Here is a 14643-nt window from a genome sequence, read left to right on the forward strand (position 1 = left end):
GATGGTAAAGGGGGATAGTCACACATATCATGCATATTATTATTAGCAGCATCATTATCATCAGACAGTGCTACGTCGATGACAGAATGTTAAACCCCTCCGACCCCCGACCCCATGGGCACAACATCACCAGCCCCAGTCTGTGCCTCAGTACAGACTAGTAGTTATATTCTTGTACATAGGAGCAGTATTATAGTAGTTATATTCTTGTACATAGGAGCAGTATTATAGTAGTTATATTCTTGTACATAGGAGCAGTATTATAGAAGTTATATTCTTGTACATGGGGCAGTATTATAGTAGTTATGTTCCTGTACATAGGGGCAGTATTATAGTAGTTATATTCCTGTACATAGGGGCAGTATTATAGTAGTTATATTCCTGTACATAAGGGCAGTATTATAGTAGTTATATTCTTGTACATAGGAGCAGTATTATAGTAGTTATATTCTTGTACATAGGAGCAGTATTATGGTAATAATATTCTTGCACATAGGAGCATTATTAAAGTAGTTTTATTCTGTGTAATGAAAGTTACAATCATTTCTTAAGAAAATATCTATTTCTTCCTCTTTATATCACATTAATTTGGGGTCAGTATCCTCAGCTTCTTCTACTGCTTCTTTTGTCGTATTACTCTCTCCATTGTTTTTTGGGCCGACTTGGACATGCTTTCCATCAGTTTGGAGGCTAGGAGGGTGTCCGATATAATATTGTTGATAAAGTAGCTCTGAAAGAAGAAGTCATAAAGTGAGAAGATTCTTCACAAAACACTTGTATTGCCACGAGGTGACAGTGTCCGTATTTTGGGGGACCCTCATAGTAATAGTTATACCGGATGTCATAGAAAATATTAAGATCTCTAAAGCCTCTCAAGTTAGGGGGCATTCACTTCCCTCCATCCTCCTCTCAAACATAGAATTGTACTAGGAAAAAGAGCTTACATTCTAAGTATCTTAGTAGTAGAATTGCACAACTGACATGGGAAATTGGGCAAATCATGAATAGCCATGGGGTGAGGAAACCAATTAAGATATGAATAGTTAATTATTCAAGCTCCCTTTGAAGCCAAGATTCTCTAGAGAGTACAGGTAATTAGACAGCAAAGCTCTTTTCTCAGGTCCAGATAACAAAAGGGATACGTGTTTACGTAAAGACAGAGAAGTGGAAAAGTCTCCTCAGTCCCCAAGAAAGACATGTGAAAAGAAAGTATTGTTCCCTTCAGGGAAAAATTACACCTGCTACGAGCCACTGGGGCAATGGTGGAAAGTTATGAATTTTGGGGTTTGTATAGATCTGATATTAATGGGACGTACATCTCAAACTTCAGTATTAATCATGGAAGAATTTGCATATTTTCATGACTGTGACACCTGCCTACAAGCCCCAAATCAATAGTGGCCTTTTAACTAACACCAGGCATGTCATGTTTACTATCTAAGGAAAGGTAAACTCACGATAAAAAGAAAAGCGGCGATGTCGAACGCCTGCGAGCATTAGGAGTTAAGATATTGCTAATGTTGAGAATTTCATAAGATCCTGGATGGCTGATAAAAGATACTTAGGTGCTGATAAAAGGACAAAGCAAAATATGATCTGGGTTCCTGCAGAGAGATAAATATCAGTGTATGCACGATCCCGTTCACCAGACGTTTCCAATCAAAGTGCTCTCCTTCGATAATCTCTGAGCCATCTCTGTGATTAATGTAGTAAGTTTCTTTTGTTAATCCGGTTTATTTTATGTAATTTTTTATTCTGTATTGTTTTGCCCCCTTTGTAAAATCTTTTGCATATGTTTTATAAACACTGGTTATTGTTCTGGATTAAATATTAAATCTAATAGTTCTGTTCCTTTTGTTCTGTAAACCGCACCCCGATACCCTACACCACCAGAAATAAGGAGTTCAGTCAGCCTGTATAAATGACTCGTGGTGGTAGCGAGTAGTTCTTGAGTTATCGTGGAATTTGCAGTGATCATACTGGGAATGTATAAACACATTCATATTTCAAGTGTTGGAATCGGAGGTGTATGTACCATGGTTATAGGATGTTTCTCCCCCAGCAGTTCGCCTCCAGCAGTTTGCTCCTAGCAGTTCGCCCCCAGCAGTTCGCCCCGGGTACATCCTGTTCGTGACCCCAAGTTGAGTCGCTGGCCAGGCCAGTGGGGTACTCGGTACCAGGGCCGGTACTTGAAGGGGACGTCACGGTGCCTGCGACCCGGTACGTGACCCTGGGCACTCAAATAAAAGGGAAAAGTCTTTTAAGGGTTTGGTGAATAAAGTTTGTGTTCGTGATGCGACCTGTAGTATTCGGTCAGTGGGGACCGACGCTGCTTAAAGGGGTCCTCTGGGGTGATGGTATAGCAGCTGGATGGTATAACTTCCCACAGGTGAAGTAAATGTACCCGGGGTGAACTGCTGGGGGCGAGTTGCTGGGGTCGAACTGCTGGGGGTGAACTGCTGGGGGCGAAACATCCAAATCCCATACGTTCACTGTTAGTTCTCCAATAACCAGCCTATCGGTACATACAGCCTTCGTCCTCCTCCATTAATTGTTAGTCAATCTCGCAATTGTCCGGATGATAGGGGGCTGCAGAGAGCTGTTCGTGACAAAAAGATAACAGTGAGTGGATCTGCACGACCTCCCATGCTGTGATCTTTGACAATTGGTGACAACGGTGGGATCTGTGTGGTCTCCGGTGTCATTCTTTGACAATTGGGATTCTGCATAATCTCTCCGATGTGATCTCTTCATGGTGGAGAACATAAATACTCCTGTCTGACCACTAGGGGCACCCTTATACATCACTGGGGCTCCATGTTCCCACTGCAGCGCAGGTTACATTGGCAGTGAAGGGGTTACAATTCCATTTTCTCAAGAAATACCATTATAACAATCTGTATGTAATCTTACTTATATTTATTGTTACTTTATTACTGCACATCATGTATTCTACCTCAGTCACCTCCAGAGCTGTATTCATAGTTCATTACCTGGATGGAGTGGGAGAGGCAGCCATTGGTGCGGTGCGTGTACCCCACCGTGTTCAGAGCCTCCCGGACAAAGTCAGGGGCCGTTTTCACTAGAAGATTGCTGGGCAAATTATGGGCCATATTTGTAGAAACAACCATGGGCAGCACCGACTGTGGGCAAAGCGAGAGTCATTATATCTGGTGTATCTAATTCCATTCTGTGTGATACTAACTGCTGAGCCGTGTATCTAATCCTATCCTGTGTGATACTGACTGCTGAGCCGTGTATCTAATCCCATCCTGTGTGATACTGACTGCTGAGCCGTGTATCTAATCCCATCCTGTGTGATACTGACTGCTGAGCCGTGTATCTAATCCTATCCTGTGTGATACTGACTGCTGAGCCGTGTATCTAATCCTATCCTGTGTGATACTGACTGCTGAGCCGTGTATCTAATCCTATCCTGTGTGATACTGTCTGCTGAGCCGTGTACCTAATCCCATCCTGTGTGATACTGACTGCTGAGCCGTGTATCTAATCCCATCCTGTGTGATACTGTCTGCTGAGCCGTGTATCTAATCCCATCCTGTGTGATACTGACTGCTGAGCCGTGTATCTAATCCCATCCTATGTGATACTGACTGCTGAGCTGTGTATCTAATCCTATCCTGTGTGATACTGTCTGCTGAGCCGTGTATCTAATCCTATCCTGTGTGATACTGACTGCTGAGCCGTGTATCTAATCCCATCCTGTGTGATACTGACTGCTGAGCCGTGTATCTAATCCTATCCTGTGTGATACTGTCTGCTGAGCTGTGTATCTAATCCTATCCTGTGTGATACTGACTGCTGAGCCGTGTATCTAATCCTATCCTGTGTGATACTGACTGCTGAGCCGTGTATCTAATCCTATCCTGTGTGATACTGTCTGCTGAGCCGTGTATCTAATCCCATCCTGTGTGATACTGACTGCTGAGCCGTGTATCTAATCCTATCCTGTGTGATACTGTCTGCTGAGCTGTGTATCTAATCCTATCCTGTGTGATACTGACTGCTGAGCCGTGTATCTAATCCTATCCTGTGTGATACTGTCTGCTGAGCCGTGTATCTAATCCCATCCTGTGTGATGCTGACTGCTGAGCCGTGTATCTAATCCTATCCTGTGTGATACTGACTGCTGAGCCGTGTATATAATCCTATCCTGTGTGATACTGTCTGCTGAGCCGTGTATCTAATCCCATCCTGTGTGATACTGACTGCTGAGCCGTGTATCTAATCCCATCCTGTGTGATACTGACTGCTGAGCCGTGTATCTAATCCTATCCTCTGTGATACTGACTGCTGAGCCGTGTATCTAATCCTATCCTGTGTGATACTGTCTGCTGAGCCGTGTATCTAATCCTATCCTGTGTGATACTGACTGCTGAGCCGTGTATCTAATCCTATCCTGTGTGATACTGTCTGCTGAGCTGTGTATCTAATCCCATCCTGTGTGATACTGACTGCTGAGCCGTGTATCTAATCCTATCCTGTGTGATACTGACTGCTGAGCCGTGTATCTAATCCTGTCCTATGTGATACCGTCTGCTTAGCAGTGTATCTAATCCTATCCTGTGTAATACTGACTGCTGAGCTGTATATCTAATCCTATCCTGTGTGATACTGACTGCTGAGCAGTATATCTAATCCTCTCCTGTGTGATACGGTCTGCTGAGCCATGTATCTAATCCTCTCCTGTGTGATACGGTCTGCTGAGCCGTGTATCTAATCCTATCCTGTGTGATACTGTCTGCTGAGCCGTGTATCTAATCCCATCCTGTGTGATACTGACTGCTGAGCCGTGTATCTAATCCCATCCTGTGTGATACTGACTGCTGAGCCGTGTATCTAATCCTATCCTCTGTGATACTGACTGCTGAGCCGTGTATCTAATCCTATCCTGTGTGATACTGTCTGCTGAGCCGTGTATCTAATCCTATCCTGTGTGATACTGACTGCTGAGCCGTGTATCTAATCCTATCCTGTGTGATACTGTCTGCTGAGCTGTGTATCTAATCCCATCCTGTGTGATACTGACTGCTGAGCCGTGTATCTAATCCTATCCTGTGTGATACTGACTGCTGAGCCGTGTATCTAATCCTGTCCTATGTGATACCGTCTGCTTAGCAGTGTATCTAATCCTATCCTGTGTAATACTGACTGCTGAGCTGTATATCTAATCCTATCCTGTGTGATACTGACTGCTGAGCAGTATATCTAATCCTCTCCTGTGTGATACGGTCTGCTGAGCCATGTATCTAATCCTCTCCTGTGTGATACGGTCTGCTGAGCCGTGTATCTAATCCTATCCTGTGTGATACTGTCTGCTGAGCCGTGTATCTAATCCCATCCTGTGTGATACTGACTGCTGAGCCGTGTATCTAATCCTATCCTGTGTGATACTGACTGCTGAGCTGTGTATCTAATCCTATCCTGTGTGATACTGACTGCTGAGCCGTGTATATAATCCTATCCTGTGTGATACTGTCTGCTGAGCCGTGTATCTAATCCCATCCTGTGTGATACTGACTGCTGAGCCGTGTATCTAATCCCATCCTGTGTGATACTGACTGCTGAGCCGTGTATCTAATCCTATCCTCTGTGATACTGACTGCTGAGCCGTGTATCTAATCCTATCCTGTGTGATACTGTCTGCTGAGCCGTGTATCTAATCCTATCCTGTGTGATACTGACTGCTGAGCCGTGTATCTAATCCTATCCTGTGTGATACTGTCTGCTGAGCCGTGTATCTAATCCTATCCTGTGTGATACTGACTGCTGAGCCGTGTATCTAATCCTGTCCTATGTGATACCGTCTGCTTAGCAGTGTATCTAATCCTATCCTGTGTAATACTGACTGCTGAGCTGTATATCTAATCCTATCCTGTGTGATACTGACTGCTGAGCCATGTATCTAATCCTCTCCTGTGTGATACGGTCTGCTGAGCCGTGTATCTAATCCAATTCTGTGTGATACTAACTGCTGAGCTGTGTATCTAATCCTATCCTGTGTGATACTGACTGCTGGGCCGTGTATCTAATCCTGTCCTGTGTGATACCGTCTGCTTAGCAGTGTATCTAATCCTATCCTGTGTAATACTGACTGCTGAGCTGTATATCTAATCCTATCCTGTGTGATGCTGTCTGCTGAGCTGTGTATCTAATCCTATCCTGTGTGATACTGACTGCTGAGCTGTGTATCTAATCCTATCCTGTGTGATGCTGTCTGCTGAGCCATGTATCTAATCCTATCCTGTGTGATACTGACTGCTGAGCCGTGTATCTAATCCTATCCTGTGTGATACTGTCTGCTGAGCTGTGTATCTAATCCTATCCTGTGTGATACTGTCTGCTGAGCCGTGTATCTAATCCTCTCCTGTGTGATACTGTCTGCTGAGCTGTGTATCTAATCTCATCCTGTGTGATACTGTCTGCTGAGCCGTGTATCTAATCCTATCCTGTGTGATACTGTCTGCTGAGCTGTGTATCTAATCTCATCCTGTGTGATACTGTCTGCTGAGCCGTGTATCTAATCCTATCCTGTGTGATACTGTCTTCTGAGCCGTGTATCTAATCCTATCCTGTGTGATGCTGACTGCTGAACCGTGTATCTAATCCCATCCTGTGTGATACTGACTGCTGAGCTGTATATCTAATCCTCTCCTGTGTGATGCTGTCTGCTGAGCTGTATATCTAATCCTATCCTGTGTGATGCTGACTGCTGAACCGTATATCTAATCCTCTCCTGTGTGATGCTGACTGCTGAGCCGTGTATCTAATCCTCTCCTGTGTGATACTGTCTGCTGAGCTGTGTATCTAATCTCATCCTGTGTGATACTGTCTGCTGAGCCGTGTATCTAATCCTATCCTGTGTGATACTGACTGCTGAGCCGTGTATCTAATCCTATCCTGTGTGATACTGTCTTCTGAGCCGTGTATCTAATCCTATCCTGTGTGATACTGACTGCTGAGCCGTGTATCTAATCCTATCCTGTGTGATACTGTCTGCTGAGCTGTGTATCTAATCTCATCCTGTGTGATACTGTCTGCTGAGCTGTGCATCTAATCCTATCCTGTGTGATACTGTCTGCTGAGCCGTGTATCTAATCCTATCCTGTGTGATACTGTCTTCTGAGCCGTGTATCTAATCCTATCCTGTGTGATACTGACTGCTGAGCCGTGTATCTAATCCTATCCTGTGTGATACTGTCTGCTGAGCCATGTATCTAATCACATCCTGTGTGATACCGTCTTCTGAGCCGTTTATGTAATCCTCTCCTGTGTGATGCTGACTGCTGAGCCGTGTATCTAATCCTATCCTGTGTGATACTGACTGCTGAGCCGTGTATCTAATCCTATCCTGTGTGATACTGTCTGCTGAGCCGTGTATCTAATCCTATCCTGTGTGATACTGACTGCTGAGCCGTGTATCTAATCCTGTCCTATGTGATACCGTCTGCTTAGCAGTGTATCTAATCCTATCCTGTGTAATACTGACTGCTGAGCCGTGTATCTAATCCTCTCCTGTGTGATACGGTCTGCTGAGCCGTGTATCTAATCCAATTCTGTGTGATACTAACTGCTGAGCTGTGTATCTAATCCTATCCTGTGTGATACTGACTGCTGGGCCGTGTATCTAATCCTGTCCTGTGTGATACCGTCTGCTTAGCAGTGTATCTAATCCTATCCTGTGTAATACTGACTGCTGAGCTGTATATCTAATCCTATCCTGTGTGATGCTGTCTGCTGAGCTGTGTATCTAATCCTATCCTGTGTGATACTGACTGCTGAGCTGTGTATCTAATCCTATCCTGTGTGATACTGTCTGCTGAGCTGTGTATCTAATCCTATCCTGTGTGATACTGTCTGCTGAGCCGTGTATCTAATCCTCTCCTGTGTGATACTGACTGCTGAGCCGTGTATCTAATCCTATCCTGTGTGATACTGACTGCTGAGCTGTGTATCTAATCCTATCCTGTGTGATACTGTCTGCTGAGCTGTGTATCTAATCCTATCCTGTGTGATACTGTCTGCTGAGCCGTGTATCTAATCCTCTCCTGTGTGATACTGACTGCTGAGCTGTGTATCTAATCCTATCCTGTGTGATGCTGTCTGCTGAGCTGTGTATCTAATCCTATCCTGTGTGATACTGACTGCTGAGCTGTATATCTAATCCTATCCTGTGTGATGCTGTCTGCTGAGCTGTGTATCTAATCCTATCCTGTGTGATACTGACTGCTGAGCTGTGTATCTAATCCTATCCTGTGTGATACTGTCTGCTGAGCTGTGTATCTAATCTCATCCTGTGTGATACTGTCTGCTGAGCCGTGTATCTAATCCTATCCTGTGTGATACTGTCTGCTGAGCTGTGTATCTAATCTCATCCTGTGTGATACTGTCTGCTGAGCCGTGTATCTAATCCTATCCTGTGTGATACTGTCTTCTGAGCCGTGTATCTAATCCTATCCTGTGTGATGCTGACTGCTGAACCGTGTATCTAATCCCATCCTGTGTGATACTGACTGCTGAGCTGTATATCTAATCCTCTCCTGTGTGATGCTGTCTGCTGAGCTGTATATCTAATCCTATCCTGTGTGATGCTGACTGCTGAACCGTGTATCTAATCCCATCCTGTGTGATATTGACTGCTGAGCTGTATATCTAATCCTCTCCTGTGTGATGCTGACTGCTGAGCCGTGTATCTAATCCTATCCTGTGTGATACTGTCTGCTGAGCTGTGTATCTAATCTCATCCTGTGTGATACTGTCTGCTGAGCCGTGTATCTAATCCTATCCTGTGTGATACTGACTGCTGAGCCGTGTATCTAATCCTATCCTGTGTGATACTGTCTTCTGAGCCGTGTATCTAATCCTATCCTGTGTGATACTGACTGCTGAGCCGTGTATCTAATCCTATCCTGTGTGATACTGTCTGCTGAGCTGTGTATCTAATCTCATCCTGTGTGATACTGTCTGCTGAGCTGTGCATCTAATCCTATCCTGTGTGATACTGTCTGCTGAGCCGTGTATCTAATCCTATCCTGTGTGATACTGTCTTCTGAGCCGTGTATCTAATCCTATCCTGTGTGATACTGACTGCTGAGCCGTGTATCTAATCCTATCCTGTGTGATACTGTCTGCTGAGCTGTGTATCTAATCTCATCCTGTGTGATACTGTCTGCTGAGCTGTGCATCTAATCCTATCCTGTGTGATACTGTCTGCTGAGCCGTGTATCTAATCCTATCCTGTGTGATACTGTCTTCTGAGCCGTGTATCTAATCCTATCCTGTGTGATACTGTCTGCTGAGCCGTGTATCTAATCCTATCCTGTGTGATACCGTCTTCTGAGCCGTTTATGTAATCCTCTCCTGTGTGATGCTGACTGCTGAGCCGTGTATCTAATCCTATCCTGTGTGATACTTACTACTGAGCTGGGTATCTGATCCTATCCTGTGTGATATTGTCTGCTGAGTAGTGTTGAGCATTCCGATACCGAGTTCCGATACTTTTGTGGTATCGGTAGTGTTGAGCGATACCGTCCGATACTTGAAAGTATCGGTATCGGATAGTATCGGCCGATACCCGAAAAGTATCGGATATCGCCGATACCGATATCCGATACCAATACAAGTCAATGGGACACCAAGTATCGGAAGGTATCCTGATGGTTCCCAGGGTCTGAAGGAGAGGAAACTCTCCTTCAGGCCCTGGGATCCATATTAATGTGTAAAATAAAGAATTAAAATAAAAAATATTGATATATTCACCTCTCCGGCGGCCCCTGGACATCACGCTGGTAACCGGCAGGCTTCTTTGTTTAAAATGAGCGCGTTTAGGACCTGAGGAATGACGTCGCGGCTTCTGATTGGTCGCGTGCCGCCCATGTGACCGCGACGCGACCAATCAGAAGCCGCGACGTCATTCCTCAGGTCCTTAATTCCTAGAATGAGGAGTTTAGTGCCTGAGAATGACGTCGCGGCTTCTGATTGGTCGCGTCGCGGTCACATGGGCGGCACGCGACCAATCAGAAGCCGCGAGGTCATTCCTCAGGTCCTAAACGCGCTCATTCTAGGAATTTAGGGCCTGAGGAATGACGTTGCGGCTTCTGATTGGTCGCGTCGCGGTCACATGGGCGGCACGCGACCAATCAGAAGCCACGACGTCATTCCTCAGGTCCTAAACGCGCTCATTTTAAACAAAGAAGCCTGCCGGTTACCCGCGTGATGTCCAGGGGCCGCCGGAGAGGTGAATATATCAATTTTTTTTTAAAAAATTCTTTATTTTACACCTCACTATGGATCCGATACCGATACTCGATACCACAAAAGTATCAGATCTCGGTATCGGAATTCCGATACCGCAAGTATCGGCCGATACCCGATACTTGCGGTATCGGAATGCTCAACACTAGGTATTGGGAATCGGTATCGGATCCATAATAATGTGTAAAATAAAGAATTAAAATAAAAAATATTGATATACTTACCTCTGCGGAGGCCCCTGGACATCACCGCTGGTAACCGGCAGCCTTCTTTGTTTAAAATGAGCGCGTTTAGGGACTTCCATGACATCACGGCTTCTGATTGGTCGAGTGCCGCTCATGTGACCGCCACGCGACCAATCAGAAGCCGCGACGTCATTCTCAGGTCCTAAACTCCTCATTCTAGGAATTTAGGACCTGAGAATGACGTCGTGGCTTCTGATTGGTCGCGTGGCGGTCACATGAGCGGCACGCGACCAATCAGAAGCCGCGATGTCATTCTCAGGTCCTAAACGCGCTCATTTTAAGCAAAGAAGCCTGCCGGTTACCAGCGGTGATGTCCAGGGGCCTCCGGAGAGGTAATTATATCAATATTTTTTATTTTAATTCTTTATTTTACACATTAATATGGATCCCAGGGCCTGAAGGAGAGTTTCCTCTCCTTCAGACCCTGGGAACCATCAGGATACCTTCCGATACTTGGTGTCCCATTGACTTGTATTGGTATCGGGTATCGGTATCGGCGATATCCGATACTTTTCGGGTATCGGCCGATACTATCCGATACCGATACTTTCAAGTATCGGACGGTATCGCTCAACACTACTGCTGAGCTGTATCTAATCTCATCCTGTGTGATACTGACTGCTGAGCCGTGTATCTAATCCTATCCTGTGTGATACTGACTGCTGAGCCGTGTATCTAATCCTCTCCTGTGTGATACTGACTGCTGAGCCGTGTATCTAATCCTATCCTGTGTGATACTGTCTGCTGAGCCGTGTATCTAATCCTCTCCTGTGTGATACTGTCTGCTGAGCCGTGTATCTAATCCTATCCTGTGTGATACTGTCTGCTGAGCCGTGTATCTAATCCTATCCTGTGTGATACTGTCTGCTGAGCCGTGTATCTAATCCTATCCTGTGTGATACTGACATTCTGAGCCATGTATCTAATCCTATCCTGTGTGATACCGTCTCAGCACTGCTGCCCCTCTTGCACAGTCGGTATTCTCGGGGTCAGACATTACCTGAACCACTATTCCCTTTGATTTATATTCTATGTGAAGAGAGCGGGAAAAATAATCCAGGAACGCCTGGAAGACAAGAGAACATGGTCAGAGCCGCCAGTGGCTGACACCAGAGAGTAAATGCTCATTCTATTGTGTAATCAAGAGACATTTTCCACCAAGTCTTTGATCCGTGCAGATTGTGTAGAGAAACTTCACCTTCTACCATAGAAATATCTACAGCCACGCCCCATTATATGCAAATGAGTATTATTCAGCCCCACCTCCCAGCCAACAAAAATGTGGAAAATTAGAGAGCAGATCTACCTTGGTGGCACTGTATATGTTGAGCAATGGGAACGGGTGGGCACCAGCTTGTGATGACACATTTATTATCAGACCTTTCCTCCTGGAAAATAGAGAAAAAAGTGGGAGAGATTCACTGGGCAATAACCAACCAACCACAGTCTTAGCATTGTACATCCACACCACCATCTCCATAGTCTGACCATCATCCAAGCACACCGCTATCTACACAGTCCCTACAGTCATCCAACCACACCGCCATCTCCACAGTCCACCCATCATTCAACCACACCACAATCTATAGTCCCCATAGTCATCCAACCACACCACCATCTCCACAGTCTGCCCATCATTCAACCACACCGCTATCTACAGTCCCCGCAGTCATCCAACCACACCGCTATCTACACATTCTGACCATCATCCAACCACACCGCCATCTCCATATTCCGACCATCATCCAACACCACCACCATCTCCACAGTCATTCAACCACACCACCATCTCCACAGTTCGCCCATCGTTCAACCACAACGCCATCTATTCAGGTCACAGTCATCCAACCATACTCCTATCTCCACATTCCGACCATCATCCAACACCACCACCATCCCCACATTCCCCACAGTCATTCAACCACGCCACCATCTCCACAGTTCGCCCATCGTTCAACCACAATGCTATCTCTACATTCCGATCATCATCCAACCACACCGCTATCTACACAGTCCCCATAGTCATCCAACCACACCACCATCTCCACATTCCAACCATCATCCAACCACATCGCCATTTCCACATTCCCCATAGTCATCTAACCATTCCACCATCTCCACAGTCCGCTCATCATTCCACCACACAGCCATCTCCACATTCCAACCATCATTCAACCACACATCCATCCATCTACACAGTCCCCAGTTAACCAACCACACCACCATCTCCACAGTCCAATATCATCCAATCACACTGCCATATCTACAGTCCAACCATTATTCAACCACACCGCCATCTACATAGTACGACCATCATTCAACCACACCATCGTCAAAGCACACCGCCATCTACTCAGTCCAATCGCCATCCAACCACACCGCCATCTCCAAAGTCAGACCATCATCCAACCACACCCCCCTCTACACAATTTGACCATTATCCAACCACACCTCTATCTCAACTGTCTATCCGGTATCCAACCACACCATCTCCACAATCCTACATTCATCCAACCACTCCGTCATCTCCACAGTCTGACATAATCTAACCCCTCTGCCATCTCCACAGTCTGACCGTCATTCAACCACACCGCCATCTCCATGTTCTGACCGTCATTCAAACACATTGCCATCTACTTGGTCTGATCTTCATTCAACCACACTGCCATCTACACAGTCCCCACAGTCATCCAGCCATACCACCATCTCAACAGTCCGATATCATCCTACCACATGGCCATCTACACAGTCCCCACAGTCATCCAGCCATACCACCATCTCCACAGTCCACCCATCACTCAACCACACCGCCATCTCCACATTCTGACCATCATCCAACCACACACCCATCCATCTACACAGTTAAAATAGTTATCCAACCACACCACCATCTCTACAGTCTGATATCATCACTGCCATATCCACAGTCCAACCAGCATCCAACCACACTGCCATCTTCACAGTCCAACCGTCATTCAACCACACCATCGTTGAAGCACACTGCCATCTACTCAGTCCAATCGCCATCCAACCACATCGCCAGCTCCATAGTCAGACCATCATCCAACCACACCATCTGCACAATCCGACCGTCATCCAACCACACTGCCATCTACACAGTCCGATTGTTATCCAACCACATCACCATCTACACAGTCCGACCATTATCCAAACACAAATTCTCCACAGTCCTACCTTCATCCAACCACACCATCATCTTCACAGTTCTACTATGATCCAACCATACCGCCATCTCCACAGTCCCACCATCATTCAACCACGCCGCCATCTCCACGGTCCGACTGTCATTCAAGCACATTGCCATCTCCACAGTCTGATTGATGTTCATTCAACCACACTGCCATCTCCAAAGTTCATTAATCAACCACCTGACGAAGTCAGCTAAACTTTGCCTAATATGTAAGGGGCTTATAGGGCAGAACACAATGCAGAATATAATGATTTACACCTGGACACCGACCTCTGCACCATTTTTGGTAGCACAATCGCGGTCATCTGGAAATTAAGAATAAAGGCTTTAGCCTGAGATACCTTCAACTGCAGAGACTCATAGATTCTCCCTTCTGTATCCTCAGGGAGAGGAGCACATGTTCATATCCGTTGTTTCTTACCTGTACAGCGGACATCATGTTGCAGTTGATTATGGCAGTTACTTTCTTTTGGAAAAAAAAAACAAAGAACAACCCATTAGATTAAAAGTTTTGGATTTGTCTCAGGTTATGATAGAACATGGATTGTTCTACCACAGATATACACGGATATCCTGAGACTGAGGGAGCATGCCGGTCATCTTGTGTAGGAAGGAAGGAGACCCACACAACATCACACCCACCTGGCTGACGTCAGGCACATTGAGAAACTCGGTGGGTTCTGGATTGTAGGTCATCCCAACGTTATTGACTGCAACCGAAGAGCCAAACATTCACATCTTGTCATAAAGCAAAACTACAATTCAACAGAAGAAGACAGAAGCCAAAGACGGAGACATCATAGATGAAGAAAGAAAGGAGGGCACTGGATTATGTAGAAGTAAGTGGGCCCCTAAAGCTAAACAGGAACCCAATGATTATAGCATTAACAGACTTGGGATTTGATACTTATC

At 45.6% G+C, this 14643-nt stretch overlaps 1 protein-coding gene across 1 annotated transcript in view; it reads right to left on the reverse strand.

The window, feature by feature from the left end:
• Nucleotides 1–499: 499 nt before the first annotated feature.
• The window catches only part of LOC138677372 (very-long-chain 3-oxoacyl-CoA reductase-B-like), a 28211-nt gene continuing 14067 nt past the window's right edge, over nt 500–14643 (reverse strand). Inside the window, exons 5-11 of the mRNA XM_069767443.1 lie at nt 14374–14441; nt 14153–14197; nt 14002–14036; nt 11827–11908; nt 11521–11586; nt 2994–3143; nt 500–730 (exon numbers count right to left, since the gene is read on the reverse strand). Of these exons, the coding sequence (XP_069623544.1) occupies nt 614–730; nt 2994–3143; nt 11521–11586; nt 11827–11908; nt 14002–14036; nt 14153–14197; nt 14374–14441 (563 nt within the window). The 3' untranslated portion in view covers nt 500–613. The remainder of the gene's footprint in view (nt 731–2993; nt 3144–11520; nt 11587–11826; nt 11909–14001; nt 14037–14152; nt 14198–14373; nt 14442–14643) is intronic.

This window comes from Ranitomeya imitator, chromosome 4 (assembly GCF_032444005.1).
Source record: "Ranitomeya imitator isolate aRanImi1 chromosome 4, aRanImi1.pri, whole genome shotgun sequence".
Lineage (NCBI taxonomy): Eukaryota > Metazoa > Chordata > Amphibia > Anura > Dendrobatidae > Ranitomeya > Ranitomeya imitator.